At 35.9% G+C, this 24,426-nt stretch overlaps 1 protein-coding gene across 1 annotated transcript in view; it reads right to left on the minus strand.

Moving 5' to 3' along the window:
• LOC123877240 overlaps window positions 1–24,426 on the minus strand; it is a 120,824-nt gene that overhangs the window by 10,515 nt on the left and 85,883 nt on the right. Inside the window, exons 2-5 of the mRNA XM_045923793.1 lie at window positions 16,349–16,414; window positions 8,531–15,470; window positions 6,803–6,983; window positions 8–6,032 (exon numbers count right to left, since the gene is read on the minus strand). Of these exons, the coding sequence (XP_045779749.1) occupies window positions 8–6,032; window positions 6,803–6,983; window positions 8,531–15,470; window positions 16,349–16,414 (13,212 nt within the window). The remainder of the gene's footprint in view (window positions 1–7; window positions 6,033–6,802; window positions 6,984–8,530; window positions 15,471–16,348; window positions 16,415–24,426) is intronic.

The raw sequence follows: 24,426 nt of genomic DNA on the forward strand, positions 1-24,426 counted from the left end.
GTTGGACGTGCAACATTAATTGTTTCTAGGTAAGGTGTCCCAGCCAACAATATTTCCCCAAACAAAACTTGTGATACACCATTATTGTTCACTTGCTCGTTTCTTGTAACACCGTCATATTCACCTGTTTCTACGTCTGTGTTAATAGGTGTAACTTTACCACCGTTTTGAGACTTGTTCATTACTACAAAGAATGTATCGTTGTCTTTTTCCTCTTCAATTTTTTGAATGTTCTCAGTGACGTCATTATCTCTAATGATAAAGTTATCACTCTCTTCTGATGACATAGCTATGTCATCCAGAGCAATTTTCGTATTTGTATTGGTGGATGAAGGCATAACTGGCGTTGCTTCCACTTGCTGAATAGGGATATGCTTAGTTACTGTTTCCACAATCGTAGTTGGCTGAACTTCTGTATATATTTCAGTCACTACATCAACTATCGTAGATGTATGAGTATTAGTAAGAACTAAAGTTTGGGTAACCGCTCCTTCTGACTTGCTTATCAAACTAGTTTCCGTGTGTGTGACTGTTAGGGTATGTGTTAAATTAACGTAACCAATGCTTGATACTGTTTGTGGCGGTTCCGATAGTGTTTTGGTCAAAGTGATTATTGTTGTCCTGAATTCGGTTTTCGTTGGAACAATTTCATCTGATATTTTGATTTCATTTCCAGCATGATGAGTTGGCTTTATGTTTGCATCTATTATGTCTTTGCTAATTGTCAAAGTAGACGTAATTGTCTTTTCAATTACAGATGTAACTTCTGGTGGTATAGTTGGTACTTCGATATCTTTCAAAACTTCAGTTGGCCTTATAAAATCTTCTTCCATGTTGGACTCTGAACTTTCTATGATACTCGAAGGGAAAATAGCTAATGGTCTAGAAGGTAAAGGCTTAATCTTCTTTATAGTGCTAATTCTTGGTGGGTATGAAACCTCTGGTCGAGACAGTGTTCGTGAGGGCTTAATGATTAGCACCGGTTTCGAAGGAAGTTTAAATTTGCTTATACTTGATTTTTTATCATCATTATGAATAGGATAAGGTTTACGAGTACGATTCTTATTTCCCATAGGTGTAACTTTCACTTTATTCTTAGTAAGATCTTCTTGACTAGATTCTGAAGATAAAAAGCTGCCATCATTGAAGTGAGCACCAGACACTTTATTTACATTCTTTGAGGGTTGAGTTCTGTTCATTTGTTTTACAAATGTTACTTTCTTTTCTGTCACAGGGTTTTCATAGCTAACGTCACTGGTTTCACTGGATGATTCATACTCATAAGAATTGTCAATATTTTCTGAAGAGTCATGTGAAGACATCATATCAGGCTTGTCTTGATATTGTGATACAGTTTCTGGGAAATATACGGACGTAGGTGCAAAATTAAAGCTTGAAGAAAATCCAATGTTAGATGACGTTAACCAACTAGAAGACAAGGGAGTTGGGAAAATAACACTTGTAGTAGGCGACAATACTGAAGTTTGTCTTGGTATATTTTCTGTTTGAATATTTTTCGACGGCAGCTCTCTCGGGGGTGGCAGCAAAAGTGATGACGGTTGATCAAAGTTATAACTAGGCCTCTTGATTTTGTTTGTGATTTCGTAAATTGGTCTGTACGTTGACACTTCATCTTTACTAACAGGTTTTCTCGGAGGCCTTGTTGTTGACTGCCGCGGAGTAGAAGTTCTTGGTGGTAAAGTCTTGTAGGGAGGGGGTGTTCTTATAGGTAATACCGGTCTAGGTGTTTGAGTTACTCTCAATGGGTACCTTGGTGATTGTGTTCTTGGTGGAGGAGGACTCATACCCATTATTTCATCAAACTTAGATGGTTTGTAATTTTGATCCACGTGAGGCGGCGGAGGGGATAGGTTGAGTATTTCGCTAGATGTACTATTAAATTCAGTTTGAGGTGAGATTGTAAATGAAGTAAGTGTAGATTTCTCATCAATCTCTATAGTTAATGGTTTTTTATCCTTAATATGAACTGTAGATGTAATGATATTCGATTCATTAACTATTCTTGTACTATTCAAAAGAACAGGATCACGAGGTCTTGAATGAGTTTTATTTCCACTAACTGGTTTTGCAGGACGTAAATATGGTTTGTTTGTATAGCGCGGTTTACTAGTAGATGTTGTTTTAATCTCTTCGCCTGCATTTAATTCGAAATTATCTTCATAGGACATATTATTCGTTACATTTTCCATCAACTGGTTTATTTGCCAATGCGGTTGTTGCAGTTGATTATCAAGCGGAATTGCTGTTTGAATAGTAAACGGTCTTGGCTTCATATAAATATTAAGATTATCATTAACTGGTTTCATACTGTTAGATTGGAAACTAGTCTTGTTATAAGAAGTAAATGGTTTTTCTGTTTGAGTTCCAGGGTTAAAGTTAACTAATTGGACACTCTTGTTATTACTGTCCATTTTTAGAGGATTGCTGTTTTGTGACACTGTGCCCAGAACAGAGCCTTCTGTACTATTTTTTCTTTCATTAGATGAACTTACATATGGCACACTCATAGATTCGGAGCTAACTTCACCGTCTCCAACTGTTTCTGGTTCTTCTTCGCCATCATATATTTCTTCTGCCGTTTCATATACTGGTTTTATAGAGTTTTGAGGTCCTTGATATATAGTTTTGATTGTAGTTGTTTCTTCACTGTTATCTCGCACTGGTATATCATAAGTTGGTTGCTGTACGCCATAAATAGATGGAATGTAATTTGGTCTTATAGTGAATACCGATACATTAGGTGTTCGATCCTCTTTAGACTTCGAGAATGGTTTACCCACTCCAAAATTGTTGACAGATTGCTTATTATTTTGATTCCAAAATTCTGCTGGCGGTTTTCCAACAGTCGCAATTTTTTCCCCAAATTCTGGTACACTGTCGTTATTAATATCGTAATTTAAAGGAATATTTTTTCTAGTTGTTGATTCTACATCAATATTTTTCACATTTCCTTCATTTAGAATGCTTGAATACCACCCATGAGAGTTAGTTGAAATATTTGGCTTCAGTTGTGGTATTCTATCCTGTTTAACAATATGTTTATTACTGTCGTAATTTATGACAGGGTTTGAATTTGTGTGCAAATGTACTTCTTCATTCATCATGGGGAAGTTTGCATGACTGTTGATGGACGACGTTATGAATGGGTATATTTCATTGTTAACATGTTTATCTTTACCATTATTCTGAATTTTAGTCATTGATTGGCTTGAATTTAATTTGGATGATGAGCTATCTACGTTAAAGTTATTGATATTATTAAATGGGATATGAACATGTTCATTGTGGTTAAGTGATGGATGCCTTTTTCCATGTAAAGCGACGCTCTCATATTTTGCTGGATCATCTTCTACTCTTATTGCGAAATTTGTTCCAATTGGTATATTTGCATTTATTTGTCCATTGTGGGAAGTAGTGGTTATCGGCACAGTAATACTTGATCCCATAACGTGCCCTGGTTTTCCGTCACTAGCTACGTTAGCAGCCGTATTCATAGTAACTGTATAAGTATTTTCTTCTCGGTTATTACCAATTATAGATGGATCTGCAGCGTTAGACGTAGAAACGATATAAGAATTCGAGACATGATTAGAAGTTCCCGTTTTATGTGCTTGAGAATTTATTTTAGGCAGTTGAGAATAAGCGTTGCCATTAGTAGGTGATTGTGGTATTTTAAAGGTATATGTTGGAGTTGGCTGACTATTTGGAAACTGTGAAGCGAAATAAATTTCTGATGTCACTTTAGGAGGAAGTTGATTAGATACAGGATGTTGAATGTTCAAAAATACTTTGCTGTCTTGTACAGGTTTTGTATGAATAACTGGTAGTTGATGATGGTAAGCTTTATTCTTGTCATACCTATTCTCTTGGTTAAAATGCCGTTTTGGTGGAGGCGGAGGTACTGCCAAATAATTTTCGTATTCTTTATCAATCACTTCTTTCTCTTCATTATGCTTATTACTAAGCGTTGATTGACGATGTTTTTCAAATTCCCCTTTATATTGCTCTGGGTTGTAGACTGTTATTTTGGGCCCTACTTGAATGTGTGATGCTTGACTGCTAGTGGGTGGAGGCAATTTATTTAAATCTTTTGGCCGCTTGTTCTCACTAAACTTAAATTTATGTTCTTTGCTTGTTAATATATCTTGATAGGTAGGCATTTTATTTTTGAATCCATCTGTGGTAGCTTGTCCATTGGGCTTTACTATGAATAGATTATTATTACTTGGAACAACATTATGCACGTTTGTCATATGTGGAGCATCAATACTAAAACTTCCAAAATATCCTGGTTCTGGGTAAGGTAATGGATCATCGACATAATCTCCAGTTTTATGTGGTTCGGATGATCCAGCAAAAACAATTGCTGTGGAGCTTCCATGAGGAATTAGCACATTAGCTACTTTTGAAGGTTGTATATCAACGAGGAATGGTCTGTTAATATTATCAGGGCTTTCAACAATTTGATATTTATCATCAGTTAGTATTTTTGTACTAACTATTTCAGACGAGCTTGGATTGTTGTCGGGTATATCATTCTCTTTGTTGATATCTAAATCAGGTCTTTGATTAAACGAATGATCTATTGGACTGGTATTCACAGGTTTATTTAAAGATGGAATAAAGTCCAAAAACGCGGGCCTGCCATGATTAACGAAAACAGGGCCATTATTCTTTTTCAACCCCGCATACTTATGAGGATCGTTATTTAAATGTGTCATAACTGGCATACGCGACGATGTTACGTGGGAGATTTGCTGATCGAAATAAGTTTCTAGAGGTCGATGTGAATTCTTATTTGGTTTAGATTTCAATTTCGGTAGTTCAGGAGGTCTCAAGTCGAAGGAATCGTCTGCATGTGTTGTACTCACAGATTGACGAGGTGGTGGTTTTTCTTTCACTATATAATGTTCATTGTTTGCAGCAATACTATCTATAGGTGGTGGATGAACGGGATTTTGCAACTTTATGCCACTAGCAGCTAGAGTCAAAGGCCCTCCTACGGCAGGTTTACCTACAATAACATCAGAATTAGCAGTTATAATTTCTCCTGGACTTATAGGTATACCACCATTCACCAACGGACTCTCGTGTACTATTTTTGGTTTAACGAAATTTCCTCTTAAGTTATGTTCTGCAGCCCATGCAAAATTTTGATGTAACGTAGCATTTGTAAATGCTACTTGCGTTTCAGAAGTTTCCATTTCGTCTACTGGAATATAAATTGGAAAGTTTCCATGCTTAGAGTCTACATCACTGTCAACTCTTTTATTTGCACTGTATGAAGTAATTTTAGTTACTGGCTTAACAGTTGTCGTTGTTGTTGTAGTCGTTGTCTTAATTGGCTCTTGTCTTTTTATAAATCCCCCAGTCATCTTTTCAATTACAGGCGCCAGTTGCGATAAACCTTTAATTCCTAGAGAACCTAATTTTATAAGTTCTGCCATAACAAACTTATTTTTGTCAACTTTTGGTGGTCTATCTGGTTTAACTTTTTGCGATGTTAGATTCATTGGCGCTTTATTGGTTTTAGGAGGAGACATCGGAGGAGCTTGTTCATTGGTTAAGAGATCACTTGTTTCCACTGAATTGGTATCCTTATCATCTAAATAATCAGTAACCTGTGTATACTTTTCTACAATTTTATCAGTTGGTGCTGCTTGTGTGCTGATCTCATACTCGTAGGGCCGATATTGCGTCTTATTAAGGATTTCTTTATGAGTTGGTCGAACGTCCAGTTTTGGGCCATTATATTTAGTATTCTTTGTGTGATATTTATCTGATGTTGGACTAGATGATTGCTTTATATTTGAGTACTTCGTCTTAAGAGTTTCTGTTTTGGCGTGATTGCAAGTACATGAAGTTGTGCACGAAGGGTGACTTATCTCAGAAGGTTGAATCAGATCAAAGTTGTGCTCTTCGTTGTCTATTCTTTTGTCCAATTTTGGGTTATTATTCAAATACATATTAGCAGCTGAGGGTTGTATTGTTTTGACTTCCATATATTTTGTCTGAAATTATAAAATTATACTTGGTATACAGTAATGTAATGATGTGATTGATCTACATGAGTTATATCACATTCTTAAACAATACGAAATATATTGGAATAATAACATGTCACTGTGGGATGAGTATTAAAGGAGACATTGTTAAAAAGCAACTAAAAAGTTACAACACTACAAGAAGTAGGGTGGCACTATGGCGGTGATCAATGAATATTGGGAGGGCCTTGGAACCCAGGAAGTTAACATTGGGTTCCAAAATCTATATCTTACTTTTGAAGGCTTTATATCAGCTAAAACGTCAGTGGCGTAAAGATTCGTGAGTGACTCTGTAGTAACGACTGAAACGATTGTTTCAAATGTCGACACAGCGCTTCTTTTGTTTTGAACTACAGTCGTTAAGTAAGTATACGTTGTCATACACGTCTTGATGATGTAATTATGCTGCATAAGATGATGCAGTGGGAAAAAAGCGCTCATTTCTTGGCGATTGACGACAGTGGCAACGGCTGAAGACAGTAACGACTTAAACGGTGGCGTCAAACTGACTCCATTGTTTGACGGTTTCATTGACGCTAAGTGCATAAGCTTAAGTTTTCGCTGAGAAAAGAAATAACAATTTAGTGCAATGGTTTGGTGTATCATATTATTGTCTAACACAGATAGCAACAAGTAATTAGTAGAAAATATAATAATATCGATCAAATGCTAATCAATGAAAGAGAAGTTACCTGAATGCTGTCTCCGATTAAAATTGTTTTTAAAAATTACGTTACCTGTTCTTGTTTTCCTTCAGCACTCTTATCTCTAACTAAAACCTCAACACCGTTAGACATTATTCTTGTGGCTAGATTCTTTATTTTCCTTTCATCTTCTGCCGATCGTTGTTCCATGTCTATTTCTCTTCCAGGCCTCCACGGTGAGTTGTCATACACTATGGCGTTTGTATTGAATGCTGAAATTTTGAAAACAATTTTATTTTCATCCTCTTCCTTAGTTTTCTGATTTTATTCTATTATAACTACGAATATGATTTTTAATGAATTAAAATAAAATTATTTGTACAATTAGTATTATTCTGAGCATTAGTTTTTACCCATGTATGAAATAATGCTCTATCACTAGATGATATTTCATACTTTTATCGTTACAATCAGTTAGATAATTTTGCCATATCCCGTTAGTATATGCTTCTACAGATGCATGGAAATGTGTGATTACTTATAACATTATATCTATTAATACGGTGATAAGTTTAGTCTATCTACTAGTGTTATAAAAATCATAAAGTAAAAGTCATTATACACAGTAACACATATTTTATCTGAACAAGAATTACATGAAACACCTTAATATAATTACTATGAAATTAATGACTTTTAAATTAGTATTATGAATTATCGTCTGAAATAGATCGTTTGCGTCAATAACAGATGCGATCTATTCTTTAGACATTTGATGTAAGTAATATTTTTCTACTTTAATTATGTACACACTTTTACTAATAAAACGAAAGCGTTCTACTTTATACACATAATATAACATTTAGATGATCCGGATTATTCATCAATAAGATAGATCACATGATTTTACAAAAGATTATGATCATCCAGAAACTATATTTTGATTAGATAGCAGAATAGAATACCATGGTAAAGTTACGAGAGCATCTAAATGTTTTATTTATTATTAAAGATAATTAACAGGTAACTCAAACTCACCTCCCAAGATGGTTGGTGACGCAAAATGTGGGAATAGAACCATCAAACTGGAATCTTGGATCTTCAAAGAGTGTCCGATTTGTCAAGCAGTCGTCATCAGTAACTTCAATAGCTTTACTAGTATTGTCAAGTCAAGTAATTTTGAAAATGTCTGCAGTCTCCTTACGTAACTAATCTTATAAAGCAACTTATTATTTTCAGTTGTATAATTTTCCAACAGTATTGATTCTTTCATTTTCTTTTTATATTTCCTTCCATTTTAAATGCCTTTGTGATTTTTTACTTGAATTAAAACTCTGAATTTACTTTTCTTAAGGATATAAAGTTGTAGATCAATGAAACAATTAAATTTGATTTTAAATTTTATTATTTTAACATTTTAAGTCGTAGTTTGCAATTTACAAATCAAAGCAAGTCGAGTATTATAAAATATATTTATAATTTTCTTTATACATACAACTTAGATTTTATGAGTTATTCTTAGGCAGTGATTAGATTAAGGTTACCTAGAATGCTTGTTATTCGATATTACAATTCGAATCGTGGTAACATGTCGTAAATATTTTTGGTGGTCTTAAAAAAATATTAACACATTTAGCTCCCTATCTACAAAGTCAAGTACTAAAGAGTATTTTTATCTTAAAACTAATAACTAAAACTATAAGGCACTATGCATAGTTAACTTACTATGATACAACGTAAATAAATAACTAAATCTTTACATTACCTAACCAATTGTTCGGATTTCACGACACCTCATCAACAGATCTTTGTTTTGAATCTCTAAGCGTTGACTGGGTTGCTAATTTTACAACATAAGTTGGCGAGGTATCATAATTAACATGATCACTTAACTTTCCTATTACACTTTCTAAACTTTGCGTTTCAGATTCTGATTCAATTTGGGAATTTGCTAAGTATTTATCCATATTCGAAATAATAGAATTTTCGACCAAAGTATCACCCTGTGAACTGACAAGTTGATCTATAGATGGTAAAATAGATGGCAATATTTTGACATCTTCATAATAAATCGCTTCTCGTTTCCTAACCGTTTGGGTATCTTCTGATATAACAGTTGATAGTACTGTGCTAAATTCTCCAGGATGTCTGCCAGAAACGTATAACGTTACTATGCTAGTTAATTTAGGGGCAGCTGGGGCAGGCTTAGGAGCTCTTGGTTTATTTCTTCTCCGAGCGGGCGCTGGTGAAGGAGGTGGAAGGTCTTCACCACTATCCTGACCATTATCAGAAAAGTCTTCGTTACTACTAAAGTCTGTTAATATGTTTGGTTTTGGACTATTACTGTAAATGTCGTTGTTCAAATTATTGTTTGGCACGATGTTGTTTTGTAGTAAGCTAAGATCAGATTGAGTTAATCCTAGTAAGGGGTTAGCAGTCTGTAAGGAAAGAGCTTGCTGTTGTTGTTGCTGCTGCTGCTGCTGTTGCTGAAGTAGTAATGGCAAAAGAAGAGAATTATACTGACCAGGTTGTGCTAGTACGGTTGGAGTAGTGACAACTGTCTCAGTTATATATTCTGTGGCAGTTATAACATCCGTTGTTGGATTAACAATTGTTGTTTCTATAGGAGTGGCTCTAAATGTAATTGTTAGAACAGTTTCTCTATTATCAGTTACTGTAGTAACATAGGTTGTGGTTCTGGTTTTTAACTCGGTGACAGGAGTTTGTACTACAGGTTGCTGTGGTATTAATCCCTGACCTTGTAGAGCAAGGAGAGGATTAATCCCAGGTTGCTGATTACCTAAAAGGAGTTGCGATAGCAATAAATTAGCCAATGGCACATTTGCGTTAATTTCTGGTGCAACAGTTTGTACTACAGGTTCAACATTGTATACAGTACTTGGCAACACATGAGAATAAGAAGTTTTACGACCTCGTATTGTTGTAGGCGTAAAAATAACTGTTGTTGTAGGAGTTTCGTGCAATACAAACTTAGTAATTTTAGTTGCACCGTTTTCGCCTAATTCTGTCGATTCTAAGGCAAGAACTAACTGTTGGTTACCAATAGGTCCAACCGATGTCGAAACTTGATTTAGCAATAATGTTTCAATGCTGGCTTTTGCTGTTAAAACATTTTTGTACTCTGTAATTTTTCCGTTTACTACAGGTATGGTGACTTCTATTGGTATCTGATGGGTAATTGTGATTTTGCCGTCATTTAATATATTATCATATTTATTAAATCTTTCCCCACTCAAGTTCTCAAACGAATTTCTTTGTCTACTCGATGCTCTGCTTGTTGTTGTACGAGATCGAGACCTACTTGTGGGGCGAGAAGATTGTGTGGTTTTGCTCGATCTTAAAGATTGTGCAGATTTTCCAGTCAAGCGAGGAGCTTTAGGTCTTGATGAAAGGGTAGTTGTTCTGGATGAGGTTCTTATCTTGCCTCTTCTATAAGGTGGAGAAGAAGTAGTCGTCGATCTACTTTCTCCTCGAATGATAAACGGTTGTCGTTGAGATACTTTAGGTGCTGAAGCTGTTGTCGATCTACTGTTTACTGAAGGTCTTGAATTATATCTTCCAGGTTTTTGTTTTGGTGGAGGAGGTGCTGGTGGTTCAGTTTCTGGTTCTGGTTCAGGACGTCGTGTACTTGCAGGTTTAACTCCAGGTCTTCGGAAATTAGTGAACTTTCTATTACCATAATCTACCTGTCGCTTAGTTCTTCGTTTAAATGCAAATGGTCTAATTTGTACTGTATTTGAATTTTTCCTTATCGATGGCGTAGAGGGAGTAGCAACTTGCTGTTCTTTCCTATCTGAAGATTCGTAATCATTGTCTTCTTCGAATTCTTCTTCATCTAATAACTCTTCGCTTTCTTCTTCCTTCGGTTCGTTTTCAACAATTTGTTCCACTGGCTCAAGTTCTGGTTGTTTAAATAGATTTCTTCTGGGAAACAAAGCATTACTAGGTCTTTGTCTACGCAAAGATAGTAGAGGATTTGTAGTCGATCTACTCGTAGTAGATCGCTTAGTTGTGGTTGTACGTCCACGACTAGTCTGACTTCGTCTAGATGATGGTGTAGTTGACCTTGGTAATATAGCTGTACCTGGTTGCCTAGCAACAGGTGGCCTTCTAAATCTAAGTAAAGGATTATTTGTAGTTTGTCTATTAGAAAAGTCATTTATTTCATCTAAAGATTCAGTGGCGGTGTCTTCTTGTTGCGTTGCAAACGTTTCAAATTCGTCAGCTGGAGTATATGATACAGACGCTGATTGTCGGCTACCCCTTAGTCTAGAAGAGGCGGTGGGTCGAATTCTAGGGATTGCCGATCTGCTCGCGTAATCTAAGCTGTTACTTCTAAGGGTACTAGATCTAAATCCAGTCCTTCTTGATGTAGGAGAAATGCTTCCCCTAGGAAAACCTCCAGCTCTTGAAGCTGGTATGTTTGCAGACAAATTTATCGATGCACTGCTCCTTCCAGAAAATCTTCTACCTGGACTTAGTGAACCAGGTGACGCAGCTGCCTTCCGATTGCCATTGAAACTACCAGTAGGTCTGACGGATTTTAGTGTCGGGGTTGCAGTGATTGTTGGAGTAAAATCTGCACGTGTTATAGTCGTTGCACTATTTGGAACAGGAAGACGTTTCGGACTGAACGTAGGTCTATTTCTTGAAGCGAAAGGAATAATAACTGGTGTAAAAGACGGTTTCTTGGTCGAAAAAGTAAGACGTCCTTTCTTTTTTGAGTTGGGATCGTCTTCTTCAACATCCTCTTCGAGCAGTGTTTCAGTTGTTGTTTCTGGTTCAGCCACGGAACTTTGTATTACTTCCGGAGTGGGACTTATAGCAGAGCCTTCTGTGGTTGTAGTCGTATTAGACGTCAAAGTTGTAGTATTTGTCCCCTCTCCTAAAGTTTTATTATCACCTGTAACAACTGTTGAATCACCTGATATGACTGCAACTTGGGAAAACAATATCTTTTTCTCTGTATCCGGACTAGGTGTAGTATTATCGACTGGTTTCACTTCAGCGAATAAATTGTCAATATAAGTTCCTTGTAAAACTGTGGACGATACATTTGATGGATCTGGTAATTTAGTTGCAACAATTTCTTCTTTTACTTTTGTTGGAATTATTTGTGGTTTTCCCTCAATATCCTGAATAAGGTTTTTATCAATGGAACCACTTGCTACTTTTCTACCTAACTGATTATCTTCAACTAACTTAGTGTTGTCAACAATATTTGTGACAGTTTCTAAACTACTTCTTATTATAGATGTATTTCCAGCATAAAATGTGGTGAAATAAGTATATGTCGTAAAGAATGTAGCCTTACCGTCATCCTTTTCCAAGCTGCTATCTACTAAGGAAGGCTTAAGTTCCACTTCTAAATCCTTAGGAGGCAAAACACTTACAATATCTATAGGTGAAGTATCGATAGGACTTACAGTAGGAATCGATTGAGCTGTTGGAGTAACAACATTAGAAACTATTTCCTCACGACTGGTAATTGTGGTTGATTTATCTTTGTAAAGTGTCGTCCAATACGTAAAAGTTGTGTAATATGTGATAGGTAGATTGTTCTCTTCCTCAGGTTCTGTTTTTGGTGTGATAGTTTCTGTTACCACATTCGTGATAGTTTCTAAACGACTCTTTACTTTGCTGGAGTCTTTTCCAATATACATTGTCGTAAAATATGTAAATGTTGTGTAACTAGTTTGTAATAAAAGTGTAGGGGAAGGTAATATTTCGTCTATGTTACTCTCAGAGCTTATTTGATCATCAAGTACATTATTGTTATCCAAATATTTTGATTCCCCTTTGGAAGAAGATGATTTTACATCGGTAACGAATGAATTTTCTGAGAGAGGATTAGATTCAACGCTAAACAACATATCTACTTCAATAGGTGTTGGTTGTGGTGTAGTTTCCTTTTCTTCCAAACGATTTTGTTCCATTGATATACTACTTTCAACCGATGAATTATCATCTATAGTTTGAGATGACATCCCTTTTACTTGTTTACAATTCCTGAAATCAAATTGAGCTTTTGTACTTTCAGCAGAAAGTGGATTGGTTTTTGTTGGAATCAGTTCATCGGGACCAACGTAGTTAGTATAAACTTCTCTTCTGCTACAAACATTGGCATCAGAACCCACATAAATCGTTGTGAAAAATGTGTAGGTCGTGTAATAAGTTTTGACAGTGTCTGGTTTTATACTTGCTATAATATCATCTCCTAGACTTGGAGTTGGTGTTTGAGAGCTGTAAGATTTATCTATTTCCACAGATTCAATTACATCTTTATTTTTTACTAAATCAATGATGCTATTAATTGCAAAAGATTCCGTAGGGCGGCCTATTCCTACACTTGTGGGAGCAATTTCATCCTCATCAAAGGCACTAAGCAAGGAAGGGTCAAGTTTATTTAAGTCTAATGTAGATGTGATAATGTTAGTAACAACTGATTTATGACTTGCTACACTGGAAGTCTGATCTCCAAAGAATGTAGTAAAGTATGTATATGTAGTATATAGAGTTTTGTAGATGAGATCTATTTCATTTTCAGCATCTTCTTCTTCAGAGCTAGAACTCTCAGTTGGAGTATGTTCTGTACTGACAGATACTTCTATATGACTTTGACTTGTTGATAAACGCTCAGTCGTAGTACTAGGAGAAGAATCACTCTGTGGAACAATGATTTCACTATTCTGATTAGTGTCAGTGGATTTGTCTTCTTGATCTTGTATATTAATCAAATCGTCTTTTTCCATGGGTATTGTGGTTTTTGCAGGATTTTCAGTAATCGATTCAGTTTCTTTTGGTGAATTTATATCACTTTGAGAAACTACTTCTGGTTGTTCTACATTACTTCTTTCAGTATTTGTAGCTTCAGTCGGTAAAACTGATGTCGGCTCAATAATTAGATCGGTTTGACAAACGTAATTAGTGATATACCCCACATTGCTCTCAACGACAACGTCAGATTTTATAGAAGTTGTAGTCTCAGTACTCTCCAGAGGTATGAAATAAGTTGTTAAATATGTTAAAGTTTTATATTCTGTAGTCATCGTTGATTGTGTTTCAAGACCATTTGAACAATAAACTTCTTCGTGTTTATTATATTTATTTTCCGTAGTAGTTTCGATTTCATAAGATTCGTCACTATGTCCACTTTCAGTTGTAGTTTGAACGTCAGTGTCTACTTCTTGAGTGCTTTCATCTTCTGGCACTTCTTCTTCCTCTTCTTCTTGTACTTTTTCAGTTACTTCAGCAGCCGTGTTTTCTGTCTCTTCTTCAGAATTTGTGAAAACTTGTCTTACATTATCCTCAGTCACAACAGATTCTTTCGACTCTTCGTCGCCAAGTCTAGTAGTCACAGATGGTGCTAAAAAGTCTAAAGAATCTGTTGCTTTGAAATTAAATTCTTTTACGGGTTTTTCTTCCAAATCTTCAGTATATACAGTACTTTCTGTAGTTGTAAAAGCAGGCTCTGACGGCTGTATAACATCGAGATTAAGCTCAAATTCATTATTATATTGAACACTAACAGTGTCTGGAATTTTGTCATCAACTTCATATAATACTTTTTTCAAACTTTCTTCATCATTATACAGAGCTTTTTCAGACCTATTTTCATCACTACTGGTGCTTGGTAATTTAGTCATCGTGTTTACTTCATGAGCTTTAAAGGTAGATGTAGCTACAGGAATATCTGCTGATAAAAAAGTTATTTTGGTGGCTAGCTTATCAACTGGCTTAGCTGAAGGAAAAACATTGACCTCATCTGGATTGGGTGGACGAACGGTTTCCGTATTAGGTGTGAATATTATAACTGTATCGCCTACTACTGTTGTAAAATCAGCAAAACCAGCGTAAGTAAAGGTTTTCTTCGGACGTGGTTCACTTTTATGTCCGAACAACTTTTTAGGTAATTTTGTTTGTGGTAAAGGTTGTTGTGGTGAGCGACGAGATTCAACATTATCAATATAATAAAATATTGGTGAAAACTCGTTTTTAATCGTAAATGTAGGCAAATCGTAACCAGGTTTAACTTTTACAATATTAGATTCGTTTAAAGCATCCTTCCGTATTGTAGAATCTACTTGAATTGGTTCTGTGACAGGTTCATATGCTTTACTTTGACGATTTTGTGAATCAATTAAAATATTAGGCTGAGTTTTGGTTTTTTTCTCACTTTCGATAGCTGGACCGTCAAGAAAATTGTATACCTCAAATTTCGGTTCTTTATCGTAAGATTGAGCTTTGCGCGCACTAGGTTCGTCATATATTTGGTTTTCTGATTGATAATCAAGAGGTCGAGGAGGATTCCAAAAGTTAAATGACTCCAATACAGGTTTGCTTGCATACACTATTTCCATTTTACTACTAGGAGCTAAGTAGTCGGTATTCTTGAGTATGAACTTGTCTGGATCTATAATACCTAAATCTTGCTTGACGTTCCATTCGCCATCGAAAGCGGAATGAACTCGCGTTGGATTTACAATGATAGGGTCGTCAACATTCGACGGCTTATTATAAAGAACTAATGAAGATTTAGTGAGGAGCTGTGCGTAAATGCGTCCGTTGTCTAGGGTGGTGCCTAGGATCTGAGTGGCGAACTCGGTTGTGACGCCATCTTGGATGAAAGTCCTTGCCGTAGACGTCAGAAGCCCGATTAGCGGTTTGACACTGTGGTATCGGCCAATCTTCGTATTATAGTCGTTTCGGTTCTGGTCGTTAACGAGCAGCACTGTCAAGTCTATCGTCAGAACGTGACAGTCATCGTTGCGTCAGTCGTGGGTGGGATTTCGTGGAGGTGCGTTATATTTTACAAAGTCCATTGGAGTTCGGAGTTGACCACGACCCGGGGATTAGATTTGAAAGAGAAAGAAAAAACATACAATTAATTACGCAATACAGAAAGAATAGAATACTTAGATGCTAAAAAGAGATAGCTGATATTTTGCATACTTGTTAGCACTAATTTGTACAACTTTCGTTTCAATGCAGTAGTTGACGATTTGCTAATGGCAATACTTATTTTAAACAAATATTTAGCAGTGATATTTGGTTGTAAGAAATCTCATAACTAAATTCAGCGATATAATGTTTCTCGCGAACAAGGGTGTTAAATTCAAATCATTTATTCGAAATGGCTACCATTGCACACTTTTTGATTGTTGAATTTGTAAGATTATACTACTACTACTATTATTTTCAGACCAATTAGATAGTTTGAGATTTGTACCTAAATACAATCAAATTATCACCATTAAAATATATAATAAATTATATACAAATACTAAACAATTATTATTATTCTCGTTACAACACGATTGTTACATTCTTTTTCAAACAAAAATTCTGTGCATTAAAATATTGCCATATAACTAAATCATCAACTTTAAGTCATTTCTAATTTACAAAACATCTAATAAATAACTGCAATGGCAATAGAATAAATGTTAAAAGTTAAAGAATAGAAATAAGTAAGTACAACTATCAAAAATAAAAGATAAGAAAAGGAAAGTTTTTAGAAATAAATAGAGATCAAGTATAGTAACGCAAGCAAAGTTTTTACAAGAGAAATAAGATACTTATAGTTTTTTTTAATGTTTTTTTGAGTTGATTACTCACCCCTGTTTTCCGGGACCCCTTCCCTTTTTATCCTTGATACATCTATCGATTCATTTTCGTCTAGTTCTGTAACAAAGAAATAGAAAACATTTAAAAAAAGTGTGTGTTTATATTCTATGTTTCAAAGTTTCAACTCTACAAGGTTGCAGGGTTACAACGTAGGGTTATTCAAAGGACGGACCAACAAATTCCTGAAAGGCCAGCACCACATTGCAGGTACCTCTGGCGCTGCAAATGTTCATGGGCGGCGGTAATCACTTAGGTAACATTAGGTGACACGCCTACTCGTTCGCTCGCTATTTCATTATAAAAATATATAATAAAAAACTCAACTGGACGCGCGAAGCTTTATACGGTTGTGAAACTTTGTACGGTTGTTGCAGGCACTTGCGTGAAAGATTCTGCCATTGTACCATCAACGTTATAACGCGAGTCGTTCAAAGAAATTAAAAAATAAGCTAGGTATCATTGAAACGCAAGAGTTCTCACGGAATTTAAAATACCTAAAAGACGAACGACGTCGCTAGCATAAGCTATTAATGACCCTATTATAGAAAGTGATATGAGATCTCATACAAGAAAATGATAAGTCCTGACTCACTCACTGACTAACTCATCGCTGCCCAGCCCAAACCCATGTCAAAGTTATAGTCATTTATTCAAATTGGGTACTATTGTACACTTTCTGATTGTCAAACAATGATGTAGTGGTGATAATTAATTACGTTAGCTTAAAACTAAAGCTACGAGGGTTCCAAACGCGCCCAAGTCTGAGAAGTGCCCACATTAAACTCAACCGGGTCCACGCAGACGAAGTCGCGGGCATGATCTAGTTGACTATCAAGTCCGAATTCTTACGCGATAGTTTCATAAGTTAATTTCATATGACCTTGGTTAGAGACTTTCTACAGCGCATCTGGGCTGAGTGATGAAAGTGTCTGAATTAGTTAGTACATTTTCTTGTTACCTAGGTCAAGACATTGGTCGGACCTGCATTATATTTAGTGTATGCAAAAAGTATTTGGTGAAACTTGGACCTCATTATTGCATATAAATACGCAAAAAGCATTTAGCGAATGAATGAGTGTAAGTACCTGTATTTTATTACCCGACTACGGCACAGCCAAAAGGCTTATGATTTTAGTAATAAGTAAGGACTTTTAAAAAATCCACTCGTGCGACACTAGCTAGGGTAGCCATTGAATAAATGTGAATCACTTAACAGGGCTCTCTCCGTCACTCGCTCATACAATCGTAGTTCCAATTTCATTTCAATATTAAGCAACCAATGTCCATGAAATTTTGCAGACATATTCTAGAAACTAATATCTGTGTCTGTGGTGTTTTAGATTTTTCTAAAAATATGTAGTTTTAAAATTACAGGGGCTCAAATATTTGTATGTAAATTTTTAAGACCGCGTAACTTTAAAACCGAATATTTTAATAGAAATCTGGAAAACCACAGACATAGATATTAGTTTCTAGAATATGTCTGCAAAATTTCATGGACTTTGGTTGCTTAATATTCAAATGAAATTGGAACTACGATTGTATGAAACGAGTGACGGAGGACCCCTCTTAAGAGTACTTAAGAGTAGTTACACATTTTGTTTTAATACAGAGTTAATACCAAAAGTCCATGTCAATTTTCCCAGTTATCTAATACGCTTGCGAAAGATCTCCGTGTAGTAAGAAATAACAACCCTTTGGGAAAAAAACCTTGCGTAAAAACCCCGAGAACAAAAGCCGCAATCAAATCAAATAACTGGTTGAATAAAGCTGGCCTTCTTCTCACAGTCACCGGACTTTGTGGCACGTTTCCGTAAAAGTGCTATTGCCAAATACGAGTTCATAACATACGTTTGCATGGCCATTGACATTTGAAGTGTATTAATAACTACTATTTTGAATACCTAAGTAACAAGACTTACACGCTGTAATAGATAGTGTCTGGGTTTGTACTATGTAGATTTTAGGTACTACAGTAAAATATTGTATTATTTATTTTAAAACAGACATATGTAATATTAAATATTACAATAATACCGGTGTATCAAAAAGGTCGGATTTAAAATAAAAAAAAATATCCGTGCACCGGCATTCCTTGTGTTCACTCGTGATATATGTACAACAATGTACAATGTACATATACTACATTTACACTACAATTGTTTCTAACTAATAACTACCTAAGAACCCTAAGTCTAATCTAACAATCTTTATACTATTATCTAGAGTTGTATGTAGAATTGTATGATCTAGAGTTCTTTGTGATAATAGGAGGGTCTCCTAGTCGAACAGACAAGCAGATTCAATTTATAAGGATCGGTAAGTAACTTAACAGTTACTCTTTTGAAATCATACAAAAAGATACAATATAATATTATCTTGCTAATGACGTTATCTTGTGGGCCACTGAAAGCTCAGTCGATTGCTTCCCCGCAACTTTGTCATTATGGAGTTCATGATTTGTTTACCTAATAGCACAAGTTCACGACAGTTAAAAGAACTTCTTTTAATACTTTGTTCCTACATTTGACGCTAGGTAGCTTATTATTCGCCTATTTTTCTTTGATTTTACGTCATCCATATTCCATAGGCCAATATTTGATAGATCGTCGATTCGAGATCAAAACGAAAGTTCCCTTCCAGTTCCCTTGCAGTTCACTCTGCTAATAACCTCGACTTAACAAGTATATTTTTACTTTTTACACACAGGTGTGAGAGTATTAAAAATTCTTTCAGAACCATAATATTATTAAAGCAAATAGTACTCAGCCTCACAAAGGATATTTTAAATGAGAAAGGATTCAATAATAATGAAAAAATAGCCCAGAGAAAGTCAATATAAACCAGTTCATACAAGTACACTTGAACATGACTTGGTCGCAATAAAAGCGCACGCGCAGCCGTTTTGCGGACGTTTGGAGGAATGCGTGTCAACGCACTATGTATGCGAGTGACGTTTCCGCTGACCCCAAAGGCTATGTTGATTGTTGACCCAGTGTACACTGTCCTTCAAAGAAAGTTTTTTTTTTTTTTTTCAATTATATAGACTAGCGCTTGGCTGCAATCAGACCTGCTGGCAAGTGATGATGCAGCCTAAGATGGAGCGCGCTGGCTTAGAAGTTGCCTATTCACTTTTGACTTGAAGGTACCCAGATTATAGGTGGAAGGGAAAACTGATGTTGAGTTTATTCGAGTTTTGTACAAGCTTTGACGACCTCCGCGCAGTGGTAACCGCTGTGGCCTTATAGTGGGAGGTCCCGGGTTCGATTCCCGGTAGGGGTTTAAAATTTTATAATTTCTGGTCTAGTGGGAGGCTTTCGCGGCTGGTTACCACCCTACCGGCAAGCAATAGCGTTCCAGTACGATGCCGTGTAGAAACCAAACGGGTGTGGCTTTAATAAAAACTGTCAAAGCATTTCCAAGTTAGTCCGCTTCCATCTTAGACAGCATCATCGCTTACCACCAAGTGAGATTGCAGTCAAGTGCTAACTCGTATTTGACTAAAAAAAGTTTTATTCGTTTTGCGCGTACGAATTTATGAACAAAAATGAATAAATAAATTATTGTAACACAAGATAGCTATAAATGTATTAGGAAACGTATTAGATAATAAAGGCTTTTTTACTTTACTTTACTTTTACTTAGTATACCTACTCCAAACTGAGAACGTTTTCATAAGCCAGGTTTTAGGTCAGTCAGTCAGGTCAGGATCATAGTCTAAAAACCTACCTACTTTATGCAGTCCATCAATAGAGTTCGCTCTACGCATAGCAATGCCGACCGATATTCACAGAGGTTTCCGTATCCGAAGAGCGCCAACGCGACGGGCCCTTATTGTGCTATTACTAAGCCTCCGCTGTCGGGCCGTCCGTCCGTCTGTTTGTCAGCGGGCTGTATTTCGTGAACTATTGCTATTGTCCAAAGATATTTTTATATGACACACTGAAAATGTAAGAAACTAGCCTATAGGTAACATTATCCTAATAACCAGCCCATGGTTAAAATGGCAAAAATTCATGTTCAATCATTTTTATTTTATGTAAATTCGCTACATTTGCTGTTTAGACAGTTGTCCGACCGCCGAAGATTAGCGAAATACAAATTGAGCTAAAAACTAGAAACGAGTGGCAAACAACGAGAAGCTAATATAATATAGTTGGGATAGTTTTGTCGCTTGGTTATGTGAGCGAGTATGCGAGTGTATCAGCCGTACATTAATCAATCCCTGCGCAAACTGCGCGAGTGTTTTGACCGCCAAGCGAGCTCATTTTTCTTTGATACCTCTTGTCGTTGCGACAAACAAGTGGAGAGAGAGTTCTCACCGGTAGCACCGCTAGGGTGCACAGTGAGCGGTCAACTATTAATTATTTATATTTATCTGTTTATTGACACGGAATCATTATATCGATTGTCCGTTTCTTGAGCGAGAAAAACAGTCGATCGCTAGACGCTTCCTCGTCGGCAGTGGGTCATGTGCCTTACGCAGGCATATTTACTGCTATTTAATAATAATTTACATACAAAATAACCGTTCGCATAATAATATCATCAATTCTTTGATGACATAAATGCTTTTCCCGTTACTCGTTCCGTATTTGAATATTAAACTTCTAATTACTAATTACAAAAATGTTGTCATGGTAAATTAAACTTAAGACCTATTAAATAGAGCATAAAATCCTTTACAAGGAATTGAGAACTGACCATAGACAAATTCGCACGGCCTTGTTTCCACAAAAAATAAATTTACTTAGGTAGGTTATACCTAGTCTAGGTAGGCGAAAGTTTGTGTGTATGTGTGTATGTGTATGTTTGTAACTCCTTCACGCAAAAACTAATCGACAGATTTGGCTGAAATTTGGAATGGAGATAGATAATACCCTGGATTAGCACATAGGCTACTTTTTATGCCGGAAAATTAAAGAGTTCCTACGGGATTTCAAAAAACCTAAATCCACGCGGAAAAAGTCGCGGGCACCAGCTAGTTTTTTATATGGTTGAACTTTTTGCTCGTCAGTGTAGACGGTAGCGACTACCATCGTTTTTCATCGTGATTGTTGTTTCGTGTTTTTATTTTGAGCCAGATTTTCACTTTTGCCGCGCAGTGTTGAGACTTGTGTGTCAATGAAAGTGAACGGTGTTGGCATCACGAGACAACAGCTGTTTGTTACTTTAGACTGTTTCACGATCTCTTACGTGCAGTGGTTAACGCTGTGGTTTTATAAGTCGATGGTTTCGGGTTCGATTCCTGGCTGGAGCAATTTAGAGATTTATAGTTTTAGGGTTCCTTGCCTCAAAAGGAAAACGTCTGTCTGTCCCTCCGTCCGTCCGTCGTGTCTGTCAAGAAAACCTATAGGGTAGGTCTTAGGCAGGTAGGTAGGTCTTATAGCACAAGTAAAGCACAGCACTTCGCTGGTTTTTTTGTCTCTGCCCTCTGGTCTGGTCTGGTCTGGTGGTCTGGGACTTGGGCTGTGGCTAGTTACCACCTTACCGGCAAACGATTTAGCGTTCCAGTACTATGCCGTGTAGAACTAACCGTGCTTCGTTATTCCGGAAAGATGAAAAGTAGGATGTTATTGCAAACTTTACCAATAAATTAAAAGATAAAAATCCAAAAACATACAAGCGAAATTGGGGTTCAAATAGTTTTAGTCTGTCGAAAAAGTAGGCTACTTTTTCGGGTGGAGTCGGGACCCCATACCGCGGGGCCTCTGCTTTTCGTTTGCCCGTTCGTCCATTAGCGGCCTGTATCTCATGATAGGTAGAGAGTGAAATTTTTTACAGAATATGAAAATACCAATATAACAACAAAGAATAAAAAAATCAAAATGGCTGCCATGAAAATTAAAAAAAAAACAGTGTTGTTTCTTGTACACGGAACTCTACATGAGCTATTAGTGTTGTTTCTTGTAGGTAAAATGTTACGGAACCCAACGTGAGCGAGTCCGACTCGCAGTTCACCGTTTTTATTGTGTTCTAATTTTGGTATTAAATTTTTAGATCTGTGAAATTGTATCCATTTTTAACTCGAAGGTATTTTTCCCATAGCCTAAATAAAATAGAAGTTAAATGTTACTAAATTTTAACAATTTAGTGCATATTTGTATTAAAAAGCTATCTTGGCTATCAGATAAATCAAATAAGTACCTACCTACCCCTTAATGGAATGTACCAGACTCCAACTTTACGACTGGAAAAGTGTCGTAAATATGTTTGAAAGAGACAGTCATATACATTTCTTACTAGAGTGAAAGAGATAAAGCATAACTATGTCAGTAGGGTGAGTCAATGCACTTACATTGCAGCTACGACTTGCAATAACTGTTGGACCAAAGTTTTTTGTTTAGTCCACACAATTTTAGATAATTCTCTGGCGATCGTCAAATTGAATAAGATACTTTTTTGTTATTTCTAAAATAATGCGATTTCTAAAACAAATTCAATTATATTAGTCATAAAAATGATTAAAGATTTAAATTAAAGAGTTTAAGTAAAAATTCTTCAAACGAATTAGGCAAGTAGAACAACTAAATGAACGTAATATTTTCCGTTAAAGTTTACTAACTTAGTTAAAAGTACTGCAAAGTGAAAAAAGTTCTTACCTAAATTGGCTTCTCAAGAAATCATCTTTTTATACAGATTGGTTCTCGAAATAATTTTTGGATTTTTAGTGGATTTTTAGTTTTTTGGATACCTTTCTTTTATACCTACTTATAAAGCTCTTCAATTACAATATATTTTATAATATTATTATGCCATTCCTATCTTATTTTTAACCCCCTACCCAAAAAGAGGGGTGTTATAAGTTTGACGTGTGTATCTGTGTATCTGTCTCTGGCATCGTAGCTCCTAAACTAATGAACCGATTGTAATTTAGTTTTTTTTGTTTGAAAGGTGGCTTGATTGAGAGTGTTCTTAGCTATAATCGAAGAAAATCTGTTCAGCCGTTTGAAAGTTATCAGCTCTTTTCTAGTTACTGTAACCTTCAATTGTCGGGGGTGTTATAAATTTTTAATTTACACTTGTCGAAATGAAGAATTTGCGGTAACCGGCTGTTAGAGAGCTTGCATTAGAAATTATGCATAATAATATTATCACGTTTCAAAGAGATACAAACTTTTTACTTTTATTTTCTCTTAAGAGGGGTCTCTCCGTCACTCGCTTCATACAAACGTAGTTCCATTTTCATTTGAATATTAAGCATCCAAAGTCCATGAAATTTTGCAGACATATTCTAGAAACTAATATCTATGTCTGTGGTTTTCCAGATTTCCGTTAAAATATTCGTTTTCAAAGTTACGCGGTCTTAAAAATTTACATACAAATCTTTGAGCTCCTGTAATTTTAAAACTACATATTTTTAGAAAAATCTAAAACACCACAGACATAGATATTAGTATCTAGAATATGTCTGCAAAATTTCATGGATTTTGGTAGCTTAATATTCAAATGAAATTGGAACTACGATTGTATGAAGCGAGTGACGGAGAGAGCCCTGTTAAATCTCTTAAAGAGATTAGTAATTGTTCTTGTGTATGCCTTTCCAATGTCTATATTAATTTTTAAGTTTTTGCCTCAAAGTAAATACGCATATAGTTTTAGTTTAAACTATCGTGAGTTATTTCCATTTTAAACATACAATATACCAGCTGTACTCACGTATTTAGTCGATGTAAGGCCGACTAGTTTCGAACCCATCCGGGGTCATTTTTCATAGGGACCCCGGATGGGTCTCAACAGCGATGCACAGCGAGCCGAGTCCCTATGAAAAAACCGGCCAAGTGCGAGTCAGACTCGCGCACTAAGGGTTCCGTACTCGGATATTTTTTTCGACATTTTGCACGATAAATCAAAAACTATTATACATAAAAATAAATAAAAATCTGTTTTAGGCTAAATAGATAAGGCTTTTCATAATATGATGCCCTACTTGGTATATCTACTTACGAGTATCTTACTTTGAAAATTGAAACACATTTGAATATTTTTTTCTGTGATGTAATCACAAATTCACGGTTTTCAGATTTATTCCTTTACTTGTGCTATAAGACTTACCTACCTGCGAAATT

This window comes from Maniola jurtina, chromosome 23 (genome assembly GCF_905333055.1).
Source record: "Maniola jurtina chromosome 23, ilManJurt1.1, whole genome shotgun sequence".
Lineage (NCBI taxonomy): Eukaryota > Metazoa > Arthropoda > Insecta > Lepidoptera > Nymphalidae > Maniola > Maniola jurtina.